Here is a 21,939-nt window from a genome sequence, read left to right as displayed (position 1 = left end):
TACAGGTGATGCTCCGGCCCAAGAGCAGGGGGATCAGGACCCCCCCTTGGATCCAGTACCACCGGAGGCATCTTCCTCCTCCTCTCCGGATGAGGCAGTGGCGGGCACTTCATGTACGGGTCCCCCTCCGATAGATCTTCGGGCTCACCAGGATCTCCTGCGTAGGATGGCCCGTAATATGGACCTGCAGGCGGAGGAGATAGTGGAAGTACAGGACCCTATCGTGAACATCCTCGGAGCGGATGCCCCATCGAGGGTGGCGCTACCCCTGATCCGCACGATACAAACCAATGCGGATACGATATGGCAAACTCCTGCCTCTATCCCACCTACAGCGAGAGGGGTGGAAAGGAAGTACTTTGTCCCGTCTAAGGACTACGGGTACTTGTATACCCACCCCCAACCGTGTTCACTGGTGGTGGCATCAGTGAACGCACGAGAGCGCCACGGCCAGCAGGCTGCAGCGCCTAAATCAAAAGAGGCTAAGCGGCTCGATTTGTTTGGCCGTAAGGTTTACTCAGCCGGAGGGCTGCAACTTAGAGCGGCGAACCAACAGGCGCTACTGAGCCGTTACAATTTTAACTCCTGGAACTCTATGGGGAAGTTTAAGGAGTTGATTCCCCAAGAGTCCAGGGAGGAGTTTGGAGCCATGGTAGAGGAGGGTAAGAAGGTGGCTCGGACCTCCTTGCAGGCCTCCTTGGACATAGCTGACTCAGCTGTGAGGACCCTGGCTTCGGGTATCGCTATGCGGAGGATCTCCTGGCTTCAAGTTTCGGGTTTGCCTCCGGAGCTGCAGCAAACCCTACAGGATCTGCCCTTTGAGGGACATGGATTGTTCTCGGACAAGACGGACTCTCGCCTGCAGAGCCTCAAGGACTCGAGAACATGCTCCCTGGGGATGCATGTTGTGGGCCCTCAGCGCAGACCATTTAGGCCGCAGCCTCAGCGCTTCTACCCCCCCCCGCCTCGTCAGAGACAGGACTCGACCCGGAGGCGAGGGCGAGGTGGTAGAAGAAGGTGGACCGGCCCTCAACCCGGCCAAAACCAAGGGCCACCTAGACCACCTTCAGGCCCCAGGCAGAACTTTTGAAGGTGCGGTCGAGGACGGCGCCCCAGTCATCCCCCAGGATCCAGCCCCCTCCTTCCGGGATCGCCTCTCCCACTTCCACCGTGCTTGGTCCCTTATAACTTCGGACCGCTGGGTCCTCCGCACGGTGGAGAAGGGATACGCTATCCAGTTTTCTTCTATCCCCCCCTCCCACCCCCTTTCCCCGTCCCTCTTCAGGGACCTTTCTCACGAGCAACTTCTTATACAAGAGGTTTCTACGCTCCTGGCCATGGGGGCCATAGAGGAGGTTCCGATAGAGTTAAGGGGCAGGGGATTTTATTCCCGTTACTTCCTGATCCCCAAGTCCAAAGGAGGTCTGCGGCCCATCTTGGACTTGCGCGGACTCAACAAATTCGTAGTAAAGTTGAAGTTCCGCATGATCTCTTTGGGGGCCATTATCCCTTCCCTCGATCCTGGAGACTGGTTCGCCGCCCTCGACATGAAAGACGCATACTTTCACATCTCAATTTACCCACCTCACAGACGCTTCCTGCGATTCGTGGTAAACACGGTGCACTACCAATTTGCAGTCCTTCCTTTCGGCCTATCCTCGGCCCCAAGAGTGTTCACGAAATGTATGGCTGTCGTGGCAGCGTACCTTCGTCGGCAGGAGATACAGGTGTTCCCGTACCTAGACGACTGGCTGGTACGCGGTCGCACCAAAGAGCAAGTTCAAGCTCACGTCCACAGAATAGTGCACACATTCAACGAGTTGGGCATCCTACTCAACAAGGACAAATCCACTCTAGAACCTACCCAGAGAATAGATTTCATCGGCGCAGTTCTAGACTCCAGACGTGCACAAGCCATCCTGCCAGACAACCGCTTTGGCACCATCACGAGCCTCATTCAAGGGCTACAGGCCTTCCCAACTACCACGGTGATGTCGTGCCTTACCCTGCTGGGTCACATGGCTTCCTGCACGTACGTAACCAGGCATGCCAGACTTCGGCTTCGCCCACTCCAGACCTGGGTGTCATCAATATACCGTCCACATCGGGACAGCCTGAACATGGTGGTCACGGTCCCGAACTCGGTCCTGACCTCCCTCACCTGGTGGCTAGATCACAATGTGGTCTGCGAAGGGATGCCATTTCACGCCCCACAACCCTCTCTGCATCTGGTCACAGACGCTTCATCTCTGGGTTGGGGCGCCCATCTCAACGAACACCATACCCAGGGCCTGTGGACTGCACCCCAGTTAGCCCTGCACATCAATGTTCGGGAGCTGATGGCGGTGCGCCTGGCGTGCCAGGCATTTCTCAATCAACTACGTGGCCGTTGTGTGTTAGTTCTCATCGACAACACCACGGCCATGTTTTACATCAACAAGCAAGGAGGAGCACGTTCGTCAGTTCTATGCCAAGAGGCCATTCGCCTGTGGGACTTCTGCATCGCCCACTCAATCCATCTCACGGCATCGTTCCTCCCTGGAGTCCAGAACACTCTAGCGGACCGACTCAGCAGGTCCTTCCAGACACACGAGTGGTCTATCCGTCCGGACATCATACATTCCATCTTCCGGAGGTGGGGGTTTCCCCAGATAGACCTGTTTGCATCTCGAGACAACAGGAAGTGCCACGTGTTCTGCTCCCTACAAGGTCGAGCTCCGGGCTCCCTCTCGGATGCGTTTCTCCTTCCCTGGAAAGACCACCTGTTTTATGCCTTCCCTCCGTTTCCTCTGGTCCACAAGGTACTGCTAAAATTGCGCAGAGACCAGGCACAGGTAATTCTGATCGCTCCAGCGTGGCCGAGACAACATTGGTACACCACACTGTTGGAACTCTCGGTTCAAACACCGATCCCGCTTCCATTATGTCCGGATCTCATTTCTCAGGACCACGGTCGGCTGCGTCACCCCGACCTGCAATCACTCCACCTCACAGCGTGGCTGCTCCATGGTTCACCCAGGCAGAGCGGCAATGCTCGCACTCTGTCCAACAGATTCTGCTGAGCAGTAGGAAGCCCTCAACACGGACCACGTACCTGGCCAAGTGGAAACGGTTCTCATGTTGGTGCGAACAACGAGCCACGCCCCCGTTGCAGGCACCTATTCCTCTCATTTTGGAATATCTCCTCTCCCTAAAACAGCAAGGGTTGGCGATATCTTCAGTCAAAGTTCACCTGGCTGCTATATCAGCCTTTCACCCAGGGGAATTCGCGTCCTCGGTATTCTCTAACCCGATGGTCGTTAGATTCCTCAAGGGCTTAGACCGGACGTACCCACAACAGCGTCAGCCCGTCCCGACGTGGGACCTTAATCTGGTTCTCTCCAGACTCACAGGTCCTCCATTTGAACCACTAGCCACCTGTTCACTTTTGTATCTATCCTGGAAGACAGCCTTCCTCGTAGCCATTACCTCAGCAAGGCGCGTTTCTGAACTCAGGGCGCTTACATCCGAGCCCCCTTATACAGTTTTCCATAAGGATAAAGTGCAGCTTCGTCCACATCCTGCCTTTCTCCCTAAGGTGGTTTCTCCATTTCATATCAACCAGGACATATTTCTCCCGGTCTTTTATCCCAAACCACATGCCACTCGCCAGGATCAACGTTTGCATTCCCTGGACGTACGAAGGGCCCTGGCCTTCTATATTGACCGCACAAAGCACTTTAGAAAGACGACGCAACTCTTCGTTGCAGTGGCCGACTGAATGAAAGGCTCACCGGTCTCCTCACAACGCCTATCCTCCTGGATTACGTCTTGCATCCGGACTTGCTATGACCTGGCAGGCGTCTCAGCACCGCACCTCACCGCTCACTCCACGAGGGCCCAAGCCTCCTCGACTGCTTTCCTGGCACATGTTCCGATACAGGACATTTGTAGAGCGGCGGTTTGGTCATCAGTCCACACGTTTACAGCTCACTATGCACTAGTGCAGCAGTCCAGAGACGATGCTGCATTCGGGTCAGCGGTTTTGCACACAGCAATGTCTCATTCCGACCCCACCACCTAAGTTGGGCTTGGGAGTCACCTAATGGAATGGATATGAGCAAGCACTCGAAGAAGAAAAGACGGTTACTCACCGTTGTAACTGCTGTTCTTCGAGATGTGTTGCTCATATCCATTCCAAACCCGCCCCCCCGTCCCCACTGTCGGAGTAGCCGGCAAGAAGGAACTGAGGGGGCGCCGGGTCGGCTGGGGTATATATTCAGCGCCATAAGGCGCCACTCTAGGGGGCTCCACAGCCGACCCGCCGGTGTTGCTAGGGTAGAAAATCTTCCGACGATCGTGCACGCGGCGCGCACACACCTAATGGAATGGATATGAGCAACACATCTCGAAGAACAACAGTTACAACGGTGAGTAACCGTCTTTTGCTAATTAAAGATTAAAAACTAAGGACCTGATCCTGCAAACACTTTACTCATGAAAATAGCCCTTATAAGAAGTAGTCCATTGAAAGCAGAGTGAGAGAGTTTGCAAGATTGGACCATTAAAACTGGTTTGAAATTGGATTCTGTAGCACTGCTGGTGTTGCAGATTAACAATGGGACAAAATGTACCTTTAGTGTGAGTTCAAGAATTTCCAAATTTAGCTAATGGCTTTGTTTTTAAATACATTTCAGTTTGTATATGGTGGCAAATGTTTTCACCGTAAGAATTTTCAAATTAATATGGATACTGCATTCTTTGAAAGGCAATTTAAATGTACACAATGGAATGCATTCAAAGTTCTGCATATGCCATATATAATTGTTAAAGTAATGTATCCTGGGATTTCTTCTTATAACTTATTTTAATGTGTATTATTCATGTGGCAATATGATTGACAGACCATTTCTCCATTTTTTTATAGGATTATACTTTTTTTGAAGAACCAACGTATGAAAAGCATTATCACCATATGGAAATCGTTGATGCTGAGGATTTAGGCCAATCCCAAAAGTTTTACGACAATTCAGAAAAGAATGTGTTTGAGAAGACGAAGAGTCCTCTTGTAAAAAGCAAACCCATTGACAAGAAATTAGAACCATCTCTGAAGTGGAAGAACGTTGGGCTTGCTGGTTCCCAGGAGTATGTAGTTATTTGAGAAACTGAGTTTTACAGTAAACGTTGCTAATTCAGACTAATGATTTGGAAACACAGTATATGTCTGTGATTTTGTTTTTAATTGAAAATAAATTAAACAAATACAAAATAAAATTCAGGGGCCTGCTCCTATAAAACATATTAAGGGAAGATTGCTCACTTGTAATCCAGTTTCTTATGGTCCTCCTCTGCCATCCTACCTGACAACAGCCTGGAATGTCATCATGATGGCACTCCACCTGTCAGGAAGGAGGCAGCAAGATCTTGCAGTCATCTGCACTACTAAGCCTCAATTCAACCATTTTCCTCAATAAAAAGTTTCTAAGGCATGAAGGAATAGACAACCTATTCCAAGCAACACTTTCTGAGGAGAGAAGAGGAATGTAATAAACCAGACTGTCAGTAAGTAATCTTCCCTTGTCATATAACACACTTCTCCTAATCTATATGGCAATAATCTTGGCTAACAGTGGACATAGCAAGCAGTAGAAAACCCAGAAGAGAGTTTACTTACAGTAGAGATGGATTTTCTTTTCTGAAATCAGGATCTGCCACAGACATCAAGTCCAAGTGATAGTGGAGGATGACTGTATCAGAGGAGGCCTAGGACTAGGTGGTCATCTTGCAGAAAGAGGAAATAGATGCCTCATCCCTTCAAACCCCAGAGTTGACATGCTGTAGGAGGAAGCACATTTGACAAATCTTGGATGCAACCCATGGGCATGACTGATAGGATGAGGCTTCAGTGGTACAGGACATACCCTCCTGCACAGCCCAGGTATAGGTCATTTTAGTCAGAGCCCAGATATAGGTAATTTTAATGGGAGAGGGTCTAATTGCTCTCCTAGGTACAAATCATGAGTGTCTCTTCTAGAGAGTGTGAATTTATGATTAGCCAAAGGGGCTGCACCAGCAGGGTCTGGGAGTCCTCCTGAAGTCCTGGAACACCAGGACAAGAGGATCCTAAATAAGAGGGCCAGATCAGGCCCTTCGGAGATCATAGGTATGCTCAGACCTGCCAACAACCGTGTTGTAATGAGGAAAGAGAGAATCATATTGAAAAAATAAATCCCATTGCAGGTGAGGGAGATAGAGTCAGAAATGAAATCCAAACTTCCCATAATTGATGTGGACATGTCTGGATGGGAGCCCCCAGATTTGGGGCTTACCTGGTCCACAGTCCTTGTAGCCTGGGAAAACGGCTGCTCTGGGACTATCTGAAACAGCTGAACAACATGGGGAGGAGGAGCTTCTCTGAAGGTCCCTATAAAGTCAATCAATACAGCGGGTAACAAGTGGATATCAAAGCAGGTACCAAGTGGTTGTGAAAGTCAGCAAGAGTACAGCTCCTCAGAAAGGAGAGGCATTATTAGCTGGCTAGCTAGTGACAGAACCCCTGGAAGTGGAGTTGAGCTGTTTCTGGAACTCAGGATGCTGGGACTATGAAAAGTAGAAGAGGAATGGTGTTCCTAGTTGCTTCTCTTCTCTCTTTATGAACTCTTTATTCTTTGTTCCCCCTCTTCTGTCTCTTTCATTCTTCTTTCAGTCTTTTTCTTCTTCTACAAGGAAAGAAGAAAGGAAAAGGGCTAGTGGAACAGGAAGAAGAGGTAATTAGTGTTCTATGGTTCCAGCATGCAGGAAGCAAACCAATGAAAGAATGTGGCTGGAGGGGGACATAAGTACAGCAACTGACAGATCTTGCTTTCTGCATCCTGATTGGTTGAGCTGTAATGCTGTTAGTCAAGGCTTTTGCTAGTTAGGATGGGACAAGATCAACATAAACAATCAATTTTAACAGTTTTAACAGCTGTTTAGTTTTAATTATTTAATTATTTATTCTGATCCTGTAAAGAGATCCACATTGGCAGACCCTAGCAATCTTTCAGGTATCTTTGCAGGATAGAGGCCTATATTAGTATATATACATTTACTGTATTATATTTTGTATAACTACTGAAGTCTTAATAATATGAGACTTCGCTACAGCTCTCTGCTATTAAGGAGTTTTAAAAGAGCTAGGTGAGGAGCTCACTGCACCGTTAATGTTGCTTTTCAATAAGTTTTGGAATGCTGGGAAAGTTACGAAGACTGTAAGAAAGCTGATGTTGTGCCAATGTTTTAAAATATTTATGGGCCTGTCAATCTGATAAGGATCCTGGGCAAGAAAATGGACCAGCTGATATAGGATTCAATTAATAAAGAATTAAAGGAGGATAATACAGTTCATACCAATCTACATGGGTTTATGGAAAATAGAACTAACTCAAGTTTGGTTGATAAAGATAGAATCATAGAATATCAGGGTTGGAAAGGACCTTAGGAGGTCATCTAGTCCAATCCCCTGCTCAAAGCAGGACCAATTCCCAACTAAATCATCCCAGCCAAGGCTTTGTCAAGCCTGACCTTAAAAACCTCTAAGGAAGGAGATTCCACCACCTCCCTAGGTAACCCATTCCAGTACTAATAGTGTTGCTGTAATATACTTAAACTTCAGTAAGGCATTTGACTTGGTACTGCATGATATTTTGATTAAAAACCTAGAACAATATACAATTAATAGGGTACACATTGAATCAAAAGATGACTAACTGATACGGCTCAGATTGTAACTGTAAATAGGGAATCATCACTGAGCATGTGTGTTTCTAGTGGGGTTCCACAGGGATCTGCTATTGGGGCCCTATGCTATTTTATATTTTTTTCAGAGACCTGGAAGAAAACATAAAACCATGATTGATAAAATTTGCAGATCACACAAAAATTGGGGGAGTGGTAAATAATGAAGAGACTAGGTCACTGATATAGACTGATCTGGATGGCTTGGGAAATTGGGTGCAAGCAAACAATATGCCTTTAATATGGCTAAATGTAAATGTATACATCTATGAATGAGTCCATATTGATAGGATGGGGGAGTCTATCCTGGGAAGCAGTGACTAAAAAAGATTTGGGAGTCATGGTTGATAATCAACTAAACATGAGCTCCCAGTGCCAAGAGGGCTAATGTGATTCTGGGGTGCATAAAGAGGGGTATGTCAAGTAGGAGTATCGAGATTATTTTACCTTTATATTTGGCACTAGTGCGACTAATGTTGGAACACCATGTTCAATTTTGGTGCCCACAATTCAAGAAGTATGTTGATAAATTGGAGAGGGTTCAGAGAAGAGCCATGGGAATAATTATAAGATTAGAAAACGTGTCTTATAGTGATGGACTCAAAGAGCTCAATCTATTTAGTTTAACAAAGAGAAGGTTAATAGGTGACTTGATTACAGCCTGTAAGTGCCTACATGAGGAACAAATATTTGATAATGAGTTCTTTAGTGTAGCGGAGAAAGGTACAATGTGATCCAATGGCTGGAAGTTGAAGCTAGACAAATTCAGACTGGAAATAAGGTGTACATTTTTAACAATGAGAGTAATTAACCTTTGGAACAATTTACCAAGGGTTGTGAATTTTCCACATCTGGCAATTTTTAAATGAAAATAGAATTAAAAAAAATGTTCTAGTTCAAATGGAATTATTTTGGGGGAGTTCTGTGGCCTGTGTTATACAGCAGGTCAGACTAGAGTATCAGAATGATCCCTTCTGGCCTTGGAACCTATGAATCTATAAAAAAGATGTCAGTGAGATCTCATTAACTTTGTTGAGAAAAAGAATGTTCTGTTTTGTTTGGGTTTTGTCTTGATGAGATTATTGAACTACAGATTAGCAAACTGAGAAGGCTCCTACCCTCTTCTCATTCAGGTCTTGCTAAAGGACAACTTCTGTTGCAATGCCTACCTGCTGATTTGCATAGGTGATTTATATATCTCACAAAAAGAAAAAAAAGTGTTTTTAGAATTTTATTTGGCCAGTTAAAACATTGACTGTTTTACTTACGTTGTAGCCATAATTTTCAGCTCTGGATACCTGAATTTAGGCACCTAAATCTTGATTTGCATACTTAAATAGAAGTTGCCTGATTTTTTGGAAGTGCTGTGCACCCACAAATTCTGTCTGAATCAATGAGAACTGTAGGTTCACTGTACCTTGAAAATCAGGCCATTATATTTAGATGCCTAAATTTGGATTTAGAAGCCTAACTTTAGGGAACCAGATTTGAAAAAGTTGACCCATATCGCCTTCCCTACTGATTGCCTTTTTTTCTGTTTTTTATGAAGAAAACTTTTGGGGAGCAAGGACTGAGCCTTGTGTGAGGAATCAGCAAATATTGCGGCTCTACTGAAAACAAACAAATAATAATCAGTGAAGTTGTTCTGTATCTTGTTTAGACAACTCTTGGTATTCTACGAATCCTCAAAACTTGTCTGAATAGAAATTTAGGCACCTAAATAAAATCTTTACATTTCAAATCCAACAACTTCCGCTGCAAATTTTTATAATATCAGAGGGGTAGCCGTGTTAGTCTGGATCTGTAAAAAGCAACAGAGGGTCCTGTGGCACCTTTAAGACTAACAGCTATATTGGAGCATAAGCTTTCGTGGGTGAATGCCCACTTCGTCAGACGCATGTAATGGAAATTTCCAGAGGCAGGTATAAATATGCAGGCAAGAATCAGTATGGATAAGCATATTCTCACCAGCAACCATGCACTGCACCATAACAACTCTAACTCAGGAACCAATCCATGTAACAAACCTCAATGCCAACTCTGCCCACATATCTACACCAGCAACACCATTACAGGACCTAACCAGATCAGCTACAACATCCCTGGTTCATTCACCTGCACGTCCACCAATGTTATATATGCCAGCAATGCCCCTCTGCTATGTACATTGGCCAAACTGGACAATCACTACGTAAGAGGATAAATGGACACAAGTCAGATATCAGGAATGGCAATATACAAAAACCTGTAGGAGAACACTTCAACCTCCCTGGCCACACAATAGCAGATGTAAAGGTAGCCATCTTACAGCAAAAAAACTTCAGGACCAGACTCCAAATAGAAACTGCTGAGCTTCAGTTCATTTGCAAATTTGACACCATCAGATCAGGATTAAACAAAGACTGTGAATAGCTAGCCAACTACAGAAGCAGTTTCTCCTCCCTTGGTGTTCACACTTCAACTGCTAGCAGAGGACCTCACCCTCCCTGATTGAACTAACCTCGTTATCTCCATACTGATTCTTGCCTGCATATTTATACCTGCCTCTGGAAATTTCCATTATATGCATCTGACGAAGTGGGCATTCACCCACGAAAGTTTATGCTCCAATACATCTATTAGTCTTAAAGGTGCTACAGGACTCTTTGTTAATTTTTATAATTCTCTCTTTCTATTTAATCCAACTGAAAATGTACTATGGGGAAAAATACTCCAAGTATCATACTGTGCAGCAGAGTTGGTCAATTTAAACAGTGTAACTTCTTAATGAAGATCATTACACAGATTAATTTACACACATTTGTATACTGATATTGTTGTGCAGATATTGAAGAACAGATACAATATTTATAGAACTGAAAAATAAGATGTTTAACAAAAACAAATATTTTCAGTGACAAAGCTGCAAACAAAGTTATCAAAGAAGAAAAAGAAAACAGACCTATTGTTCCTGAAAGCAAGAAAAAAGCCAATATCCTTCCCCCTGGACCTATTAAAAGACAATCAGTTTCAAAACGGTATAGCATATTAATTTTTCTCCCTTTAATTCCATTCTTGTATTCTCTTTTAGCACATACAGTAATTGTAATCTTGTTCAATAGCTGGTAAATCAAATTATGAATTTTTTTTTCTAATGAAGTTTAAAATGAGAAAAATCTTGTCCAGTTTGTTATATCTCTGTCTGTTTACATTAGTCAATAACTACTTAAAAGTAAGTGATTTTGTCTATTTGTTACTAGTAAAGTGTCAGAAAAATCTGATGAAATTAGTGAAAGTTCTTCTGAGAGTGAGGAAGATGAAGAACAGCCTGAACGTCACCAGGAAGGAAACACTGATTTGCCATCCGAATACTGGCAGATTCAGAAACTAGTAAAATACATAAAGGTATGAAAAGAAATTTTAACAGTTCTTTTATTATAAAAATGCTGAAGACTCAGGTGTTGAAATTTAGCTAAATAGCGCATATATTGAGATTCTGAAACTCTGGACATTCCTATCGCTCTCCCCTTTCTTAGACTTTTTTATTTGCTCTTTTTGGAGTCTAAATCCCCTGAATCAGTCCATTTATTTAATTATTTATTTGAGGTTATTTAAAACTTAAATGATTTCTTCTTTATGATTTATTGTTGTTTGTTTTGAATTTTGAGGTGCAGTTTTAACTGACTCCTCTCTGTCTCTTAGCTAGTTTCTCTCACTGACACCTTTTAATTTGTGTATGTAGAATCTACTATAGATGCTATAGTAATAGATGCATAAAAAATTCCACAGGTGAATACAGATATTGCCATGGTTCTCTATGCCTTCCCCACCTCTAGTTTGGACCTTTATATTGCATGCTATTTGGAGCTATCTTAAAAGACCATCTGGAAGTTTAATCTTGTGTAGAATGTGGCATCTTGCTTGCTCAATGGTGCTACTGGTGTTGAGCATATTACGTTTATCCTTGGCAGAATGCACTTATTTCTATTTGCTTTTAAGTGTAATTCAGGATGTTGATGTTAATGTCTGGTCTGTGTCTACCTCAACAGACCACCTCTCTCTATGTATCTCCCCTGATGGATGCTGCTATCAGTTTTGCATTTGAACTTTGGGGTAACTGGGGCTGGGTCCTTGGCTTTGGAATTCATTACTATAATTGGTTTCAGAGTAGCAGCCGTGTTAGTCTGTATCCGCAAAAAGAACAGGAGTACTTGTGGCACCTTAGAGACTAACACATTTATTTGAGCATAAGCTTTCGTGGGCTACAGCCCACTTCTTCGGATGCATAGAATGGAACATATATTGAGGAGATATATATACACATACAGAGAGCATGAAAAGGTGGGAGTTGTCTTACCAACTCTGAGAGGCCAATTAAGTAAGAGAAAAAAACTGTTGAAGTGATAATCAAGATAGCCCAGTACAGACAGTTTGATAAGAAGTGTGAGAATACTTACAAGGGGAGATAGATTCAATGTTTGTAATGGCTCAGCCATTCCCAGTCCCTATTTAAGCCTAAATTGATTGTATCTAGTTTGCATATCAATTCCAGCTCAGCAGTTTCTCGCTGGAGTCTGTTTTTAAAGCTTTTCTGTTGCAAAATTGCCACCTGCAGGTCTGTCATTGAATGACCAGACAGGTTAAAGTGTTCTCGCACTGGTTTTTGAGTATTATGATTTCTGATGTCAGATTTATAAACCCCACCGTTATCCCCACCTGTGAACTCACCTCCATACTCACAAGACTGCTATCTTCTCTCCTTGCAGTGTAACTCACAACTCGTCCCTCCTCACAGGGCCCTGAGATACATAATACAGCTGCTGCATAATACTCCTATTCTTCTTCGAGTAGATGCAGCCATGTATTCCCTTTAGATGTGTGTGTGTGCGCACGCAGTGCACCAGAGCCAGAGAATTTTGCCTACCAGTACCCATAGGAAGCAGCGCTCAGACCTCATGCTCGCAGCCCCTACCCAGCTATATGAGGCAGTACTGCCTCAACCCCTCTCAGTTCCTTCTTATTTCCTGTGGCTGGAGTCGGAGCCCTTTGTTGTTCCTAACCTCACAATCTCTTTTTCTTAATGACTTTTTCTAGTTGTATATAGTTAATTAGTACCCTTAGTATAGTGTGAGTTAGCTTTAAATTAAGTATTTGCCTGGTTTAAACATTGTCCATCGTATGGGGGAGCGATCCCCAATGGCGATCCTCACACACAGGCGTTGCTGTGCTTAGGTGAAGCCCACATCAAGGAGCAATATTCAATTTGCATATCGTTCACAAAATGGACTGAGGTGGTGAGGGATCTTCATATAAAGCAGTACCTGCTCAAACAGGCCATGCAACCTGCTTTGGCACTGAAGCCTATGTTGGATTGGGGGTTGCCCTGGGGTTCTGAGAATGTCGCTGTTTTGCACTCTGGAGCCTCTCTGAAGACAGAAGTTGTTCCCTATCAAGTGTACTGAGGAAAAGGTCACGAGACTATTGCTCCAGGTCTCCTGGGGATTTGTATGCCTCCTCTAGAAGGCACACAGGCTAGTATGGTGTGAATGCTGGTGCGCAGGATGGAGCAAGTCCTGTCTTCCACTCCCCAGTACTGCGCAAGGAGGTCAGAGACCCCATACCATTGGCTTTGGTTCAGGCCCCAGGTCATCTGTTGAGTCAGGTAACGACAAGGGCAATGCCGGCACCGGTGGTTTCCCTACCAGTGGTGTATCAGATGGCAATGGACCTACTCTGCTTTTCTGTCCCTACTTCTCCCTTGATCCAGGACTTTGCCAGGGTTGTGGTATTTATAGCCACAGTGGCTGTGTGGGCTGCTGAACCTATGGGTCTGTTAGCACCACACCCCCATACTTCCCTTCCACAGTCAGTGGAAGTGGGGCTGGTGCTGGACTTGGCACAAGGGACCTCCTCGGCACCGGAAAGTTCTTTGGCACCCCTGCTGTCGATGCTGCCAGTGTTACTGTGGCAGCACTCACTGCTCTCCACTTCTGCACCGCTGACAACTTCCAGGTTGACGCTGCTTCCAGCAACGGAAATGATGGAGGTGTACTAGGTGCCGGTGGTACTGTTCCCGCCATCAGCACCAGTTCCCTCTTCATTCTGGGTTACGGATGAGTCAGACTGGCCACTCACAACCTCAGGGCTGGCTCCACCTTTATCCCCTAAATCCTGGGATTCCTTGACGGGTAGGTTGGGATCTTTTCTCTCCCCCCCTCCCCCCGCATTGCTTGACCCACATTCATAGAGTGCTTTAGGTACAAGGATTGGTGCTTATCTCATGGTTGGGATGAGGGCCTCAGCACCTACTGGTCACCAATGCCATATCCATACCAGTGATCTCCGTGAAATCTGTGGTCATGAAGCTCCAACTCCTCATCTTTCTCTCAGGTGAGATCACTGGGTAAGTCTGTGGCGGATACCATCCATCTGCCACAGGCTCATGCACCAGTGAACCTTCCCCGCTTGGAGCCTCCAGAATCGTCCCATCCAGGTCTGTCAGTCCTGGAGCAGGATCTGGCTCTGGCACAGTTAACCACATCATCTTCGTCCCCGGACGGTTCCACAATGCCTGTCTCTTCCTCTTCTTGGGTACTGAAGGATTTCAAGGTGCACCAGGAACTTTTGTGGGGCATGGGTGCTTCCCTGGGTATTCAAGTGGAGTTCCTGCATGAGAATACCCATAAGTTGTTGAATAATCTGAAGCCATCTGCCTCTGGGAGAGTTGCCTTGCCTATTAATGATGCACTCCTTGAGCCTTCTAAGTTTCTCTGAAGCACACTAGCTTTGGTACTGCCTACTGCAAAGCACCTGGAGAAACACTACTTCATTTTGGTGCAGGGATTTGAGGGTTTTTACTCCCATCTGACTCCAAATTCCCTGGTTGTAACCACAGTGAACAATAGAGCCCACCAGGGCAGATTTAAGTCCACTCCCAAGAATAAGAACTCTAAATTGATGGACCTGATGGGTAGGAAGATTTACACCTTGTCATCCTTGCAGATTTGCATTGCTAACCAGCAGGCACTGCTGTCCAAATATGACTTTGTGAATTGGATGGCTATGTTTAAGTTTGCAGACCAGCTATCCAAAGCACTGAGGGAGGAATTTGGGGCATTTTATCACTTAAGGCTGCTTTGTAGCTAAGACTTCATTGCAGTTCGTTCTGGATGTCTCGGATACTTCGGCCAGAGCGATGGCATTAGCAGTGACCATTAGAAGGGCTTCCTGACTGCAGAATTCAAGCATTGCTTCCGATGTGCAGCAGGCCATGGAGGATTTGCCCTTCGATGACCAAGTGCTTTTTTTAACACAATGGACGAGACTCTAGACTCCTTCAAGGGGTCTAGAGCTACCATATGGTTTAGAGCTACCATATGGTCCTTGGGGCACACCTTTAATCATAAAATCCTCAACATGAAATAACCATGCCAGGCAGAGTAAACATGAAATACCAAGGGCAGACTAGTTGGTGCACTCTGCAGGACTCAACCCCCCACAATGCTCCACCAAAAATGTGACAGATTTCTGTTACCAATCTGCCTGAGGCGTCAGGTGATCAGGCTGAGACTGCAGGATCATTAGGGGAGGAGATGACGGAGCACACGAAGTGACTGAGTTTTAAGCTTTATTAATAATAAAATAATAAAATAACAGCGGAGAGTGCTGGGGGTTCCCCACATTACTCAGAGGAAGGAAGAAAGCATAAGTGCCACAAGCCCTAACCCATTTTCATATTCACACACGCGCTATCTGGGGCTGGCCAAGCCTGGGTGTAACGTACGAAGAAGGGTGGGAAGTGGTGGACGGGAGTTCTGTCCTGTGCACAGGTCGTCCGGGATCCGCTGTTGATCTCCGATTTGCTTCAGCTCTCAGGAGGGTTTTCAGTCCTGGGGTCTTTTGGGGGCATTTCGTTCAGGGACCTCAGTCCCCCGTGCTCTTTGTACCAGTCCAAACCAGCTTTCTGTGGCCTCCTCAGCGTTCCCAAAATACACCGGCTTCAGGGACGTGAGACGGTTGTTTTTCCCCTCGCTGGCCTTCACCGTCTCCCTATTTTTCTGGGGTTGGGTAAGATCCAGGTACAGCTGCAGACTTCTTGGCTGTATAGAGTCTGTTCGAGCGCAGTGACCTTGGACTGGAGCCTGTCTCTTATCTTCGGGCTGAGCTGAGTCGTCACGTTAACCCATTCTCTTCTCCCGCAACCTGAAAAGGAATCTTACACTCCACACTCACACTTTTAACCCTTCCTAGAATACTTTGCAATGCCTGCAACAGCGTTAGCAACATACAGTGCTGATCTGCCTCCCCAGGAGACCCCTTGAGGGAGGGGGCCATTGGGGTGTGACGGTGCCACTACAGTGGTCAGCAGCAGCAGTATCATCTGCAGCACATATTTGGGCAGCCTTTCCCTCTCTCAAGACAGCAGGTCTACCCCAGAAAGAGACATAGATCCAATACGAGGAAGCCGTCGGGTCTGGGGTTTGGCCAGTCGACATGCCTTCCCCAGTGCCCTGCACCCCCAACACCTACTTTGACTCCTTGGTCTGGAGCAATGTTCCAGATGTCACTTCCTTCTCCCTATCCCCTCTGTTTGGGGACAGGTTGGCCCACTTTCACAATGCTTGGGGCAGGATCACCACTGACAGCTGGGTCTTAAGCACCGTCCAATCAGGCGATGCCATTCAGTTCCTTTCTGTCCCTCCTCCCCACCCTTCCTCCACATCCCTCTTCAGGGACCCCTTTCACGAGGTACTTCCCCTTGAGCAGGTTCACTCTCTGCTGGCTTTGGGAGTGGTGGTGGAGGTTCCACTGGAACACTGCAGTCAGGGCTTCCATTCCCGGTACTTTCTGGTGTCCAAATCTAACAGAGGGGTACATCTATTCTCAACCTTCACAGCCTCAACAAATATATCAGATACATGAGGTTCCGAATGGTCACTCTACTGACTATCCTGCTCATGTTATCCCAGAACAGCTGATTTTCTGCTCTGGACCTTTAGGACACTACTTTCATGTGGCAATTTTGCTAAGCCACGGAAAATTCCTTTGATTCATCATAGCAGAGTGCCATTTTCAGGATTCGGTGCTTCCCTGGCTTCTCTTCTGCCCCTTGGGTTTCACCAAACACATGGTTGTGGTGATGGCATACCTTAGGGAGAAAGGAATCCATATCTTCCTATATCCGGATGACTGGTTCGTGAGGGGCAGGTCTAGAGAGGAAGTCCTTTCTTACAGCAACACTACATTGGTCTTGCTCGACTGGAGAATGTTTGTCAGGGTGTTCCCTTTGTTAGGCCCTTACCAACCATGTCTGTTGTCACCAATGCCTCCCTGATGGGCTGAAGAGCACATCTGGGGTTGCTGAAAGGTCAAGGTCTGTGATTGGAGCAGGAGTACACAGTGCATGTTAACGTGCTGGAGCTTTGGGCCGTCTACAATGCCTGTCACACTCTTTTGGACCGTAGCAAAGACTCAGTGGTTCACATACTTACCGACAATACCCCCACAATGTATTATGTGAACAAGGAAGGGGAAGCACACTCCTGGATACTCTGTTAAGAGGCAATCAGGTTGTGGCAGTTTTGCATCAAGCAGAGTATCACTCCGATAGGTGACCAATTGCCCAGGGTCCAGAATCATCTCATGGACAAGCTCAGCAGGAATTTTTCCCTGAGTCATGAGTGGTGCCTGAAGACAAGTATCCTCTGGGTTATCTTCATAGTTTGGGGCATTCATATGATTGACCTGTTTGCTATGAGGGACAACAGGAAATGCCATATGTTTTGCTCTCAAGGGGACTCCTTGTCCAATGCTTTGCATCTCAGCTGGCAGTCAGCTCTCTTGTATGTTTTTCCCTTGATCCCAATCATCCCACAGGTCATCTTCAAGATGTAGGTGAACCAGGCCAAGCTCATTCTCATTGTCTTGGCATGGCCAAGGCAGTGCTGGTTCTCTGAACTTCTTATGCTGTCAGTTCAACTTCCCATACCCCTTCCTTTCCATCCCATCCTACTCAGACAGAATCACAGTCACACCTTACATCCCGCACTCAGCTTCCTGCATCTCACAGCATGGCTGCTTCATGGCTGAATGAAGAGGAAGTGCAGTGTTTGGTGACTGTTCAACGGGTCCTACTTAACAGTAGAAAGCCCTCTACCAGAATTGCCTAATCAGTAAATGGAAGAGGTTTTGGTATGGTCGTTGGCCAACAGAATTCAGCCGACACTGGCTTCTTTTCAGGACACCTTGAGTACCAGCTGCACCTTTAGTCAGCAGGACTTGCACTTAATTCATTGAAAGTGCAGCTGGCAGCGATATTGGCATTTCATGCTCCCGTTCAGGGAAGATCACTCTTCTCCAGTGCCATGATAACAAGATTCTGAAAAGGGCTTCTTCAGCTCCATCCTCCAATCCAAGAGCTGTTTCCTATGTGGGATCTTAACATGGTCCTAGCAGCTTTAATGGGACTTTTGTTCAACCCCCTGGCATGTTGTCCCTTTCTGCTTTTGTGTCAGAAGACTGCATTCCTGGTAGCAATAATGTCTGCAAGGAGAGCCGGTGAGTTTCAAGCTCAGATGGCACAGCTTCTGTATACCCAGTTCTCCAAAGACAAAGTGATGTTACGACCACATTCAACATTTTTGTCTAAAGGGGTTTCTTAGTTTCATTTGAACTAGCCGGTATACTTACCCGTGTTCTTTCCTACGCTGCATTCACCTCTGGAGGAGCAGTATCTCCATACATTAGACATCAGGCGACGTCTAGCCTTCTATCTAGACAGGACTAAACTGTTTTGTGCTTTGCCTCACCTGTTTGTGTCATATGCAAATCATATGAAGGGGCAAGTGTTCACAGATGATCTCTAAATGGATAGCATTCTGCATCAAGACTGCATATGAAATAACTTCTGCTACACCTCAGCAAGTGCAAGCTCATTCTACAAGAGCATAAGAAACGGCAATAGCATTCCTCAGTGACATCTCAATACTGGACATTTGCAGGGCTGCTATGTGGTTGTCCATACATACATTTATGAACCATTATGCCATTACTGCATCTTCCGGAGAATGTTTTGGTAGGGCGATCCTGCAATCCTTGTTTCAGTAGAGCCCAAGCCCTGCCTCCTGGGGTAGGTACTGCTTCTTAGTCACCAAAATAGAATACAGTGCTGCATCTACTCAAAGAAGAAGAAATGATGACTTACTGTAGCTATGGTTCTTTGAGATGTCCACAAACCACCCTCCATACCCTCTGTATCAGAGTCCAGTCTCTGGGTGTTCGCTGCGAAGAAACTGGGTGTGGGTGTCAAGGTGGTGCTGCCTCATGTTGCTCGGGGAGGGGCTATAAGCACGAGACACGAGCACCACCTCCTACACTTTTGTCTAGGCAAAATTCTCCAGCTCCAGGAGCTGGATACTCACACACCTATGTGGAATACACATCTGCATCACATCTCGAAGAACCACAGTTACAGTAAATAATTGTTTTTTCAATATGTGAACTGGTCAAATAGGTATGTATGTATGAAGCCATTTTGAATTACCAGACTACAAAAATGGTTTGAAAGTGGAAGACGATTTGACCAGTTCACATATTGGGGGGAAAAAAAACAATTACTACTGTAACTGTGGTTTCTCATGCGCCTATATTTTAAAAATAGTCTGAACAGATCTTGTTTGACCTGTCAGCAACAATCACTAAAAAATTTAGAAATTTCATCCCAAAGAAATATCTCTCAGAAAATTATTAATACTTGAAAGGAGGAATTTTAATATCTATCTCCATAAAGCAAAAGTATTGTTACCAAAATTCAGAATGCATACCTATGTGTGTGTGTTTTATATATATATATGTGTGTTTGTGTGTGTGTATATGTGTGTTTATATATATATACACATATACACAACAACATCACACAGGTTTTTAAATTAATTAGAAAGTAGATATTCTTAAACAAAACAATTTTCTAGAGGCTGTTCGCTCCATTGAACAACAAATCTCCAAAGGGTCCAATAAAGCTGAAAAAGATGCTGCAGTGCAATACCACAGACAGTGGTGGAAACTCTTTATTGATGAAGTGTGACTGTAGCTAGCACATGGAATTAATTTATAATTCAAGTGCAAATATTGTACTTCTGGCCGTACTGAGGAGATTTTTTGGCATACTTGTTCATGTGTTCATGACATATCCGGCCTAAGAGAAGGTATATCTTCAGTTATATTTATATATGTTGAGATTTATATTTACAAAAAAGCACAGGCGTAGTTTTTCAGGACGTGTGTGTGTGCGCATCTGAGAGAGAGAGAGGTACATTATCTATGACTTGCATATGATAATATCATAGTGTAGTTTCTATTAAATAATAAAATGAGTGGCATTTCATCTTCCATTTCTCTTCTGTAATAGTCTGAAGAACAGTAGAGTATGTCTGTGCAGATACACATATTATTAAACTAGAACAATTTGCTGGAATATGACACAGGTTTTAAGAAACATATAACAATATTGTCATGCTGTGAGGTACTGGTAAGTGCTTGGCTCAAAAACCTCTTTGAGATTAGGTATGAAGAGACCCTTCAATTAACATAACTCTCAGGATAAGTTTATCACAAGCCCACCATGTAAGACAAATGGGGGTTGTGAACCTGCCCAAGAGTTTTTGGACAGAATGAACGGAGGGCTTTAGCTGTGAGGTTGTGTGCAGTGGTGCTGGAACACTTTTTGTAGCGAGGGTGCTGAAAGCCAGCTAACCAAACTGTAAAGCAGTGGTCCCCAAACTTTTTACTTCATACCCCACCTTACTCCGGTCCATACCCTCCCCCCAAGAGCTGGGGCCAGGAGCGGGGCCGTGGCTCCGGGAGGGGATTAACACCAACAGAGGTAAGGGGGCCAAGACTGGGGTCATAGCTGGGGGCAGGCGCGGGGCCGGCAGCTGAGACCTTGGGTGCAGGCCGACAGCTGGGACTGTGTGTGTGTACGTATGTGTATGTGTATGTGTGAAAGAGAGAGAGAGAGAGTCAGAAGGAGCAGCTAAAAGCCTGGTGGCTGACCCTGGAACAAACCTGGGGAGAGATTTTTGGGTCAGGGATGTAGGCTGAAATGAGTGTTGGTGCTGTGAGAAAAACAAGCTGTTTCCTGCTATTTGATTCCTTCTGTGTTCACAGAGACAGGACTTTGTACATCCTTTGTAAATAAACAAAGTTGTATGAAAGAAATACCTGACTATCACCAATTTCTGCTCCCAGCGGAAACATCTGCAGTGCCCCAAACTTTGACTAGCCACTTGGGTTGAAAGGGGGCAACAATATTAATGTGTGCTTGAAACCTTTCTCTAGCAGTTATCCTCACACATTGATTCTCCAGAATACTGTGCCAGAGCATTGTGCCTTTTTCAGCACTTACAGCCATGCAGACAGTTTAATAGACATTTTTTGTGGTGTGCTTGGCAATGAGCACTTTTTTTGTGTGTGTGGGGGGGGAGGAGGGTGTGTAATTTAACTGAAATTGAAAATTCCAAAATGAACAAGTGAATATTGCTGCTCTTCAACTACCAGGGTGGACAGTTACTTGGCAGAAAGTAACACTTGTATAAGAGACAATTCTGTGCCATATTCCAAGAAAAGTATTTGGCTAACTTTGCAGCTCTGGCTACTAAATATCTAATCTATTTATACCTACTCTTCTCCATGACATCTAAATGCCTTTTGAACTCCCAACTCCAGTATTTGGTCTGAATCTTTTTAGTTCTTTAGATGATGTGAGCAGTAACAAAGGAAAGAATAAAACATAAAAATATAGAATTTTTTTTTTTACAGTTTGCCTGTCTATTTTATAACAGTTACAGTGGTTATCATGGAAAAAGTCAGCATTTTACAATAGATACCAGAGGTGGGAACTTTTGGCAAATGCTGATTTTATATTAGAACTAAGAATTATTATTATAAGTAGAGGTGGGCAAAGTGTTTTGGACAAATAGTTTATTTGCTGAAAAAAATCTGTTTCAGTTGACCTGAAACTATTTGCAAATTTGCCAATTTTCGGGACATTGGGCTTGTCCAAACAGTGCAGCAATGTGCACTACGGGAGTGTGATTTCTAAAGCACACTAACATGTTGCACACTAATTGTTCCATGTAGAGCCTGCTTATGAGCATTAAAGGCTCCCTGATGGCCTTAGGGAACTTTTAGTGTGCACCACCAGAGTCT

At 45.1% G+C, this 21,939-nt stretch overlaps 1 protein-coding gene across 2 annotated transcripts in view; it reads left to right on the top strand.

Annotated features, from left to right (window-relative positions):
• The window catches only part of ODAD2 (outer dynein arm docking complex subunit 2), a 165,766-nt gene that overhangs the window by 32,802 nt on the left and 111,025 nt on the right, over positions 1-21,939 (top strand). For both annotated transcript variants that reach the window (XM_054020776.1, XM_054020777.1), the window contains 3 exons: positions 4,907-5,124; positions 10,650-10,772; positions 10,995-11,139. In XM_054020776.1, the coding sequence (XP_053876751.1) occupies positions 4,907-5,124; positions 10,650-10,772; positions 10,995-11,139 (486 nt within the window). The remainder of the gene's footprint in view (positions 1-4,906; positions 5,125-10,649; positions 10,773-10,994; positions 11,140-21,939) is intronic.

Source organism: Malaclemys terrapin, chromosome 2, assembly GCF_027887155.1.
Source record: "Malaclemys terrapin pileata isolate rMalTer1 chromosome 2, rMalTer1.hap1, whole genome shotgun sequence".
Lineage (NCBI taxonomy): Eukaryota > Metazoa > Chordata > Testudines > Emydidae > Malaclemys > Malaclemys terrapin.
Note: the sequence above shows the minus strand (reverse complement) of the source record. Positions and strands in the feature narration are given on the sequence as shown.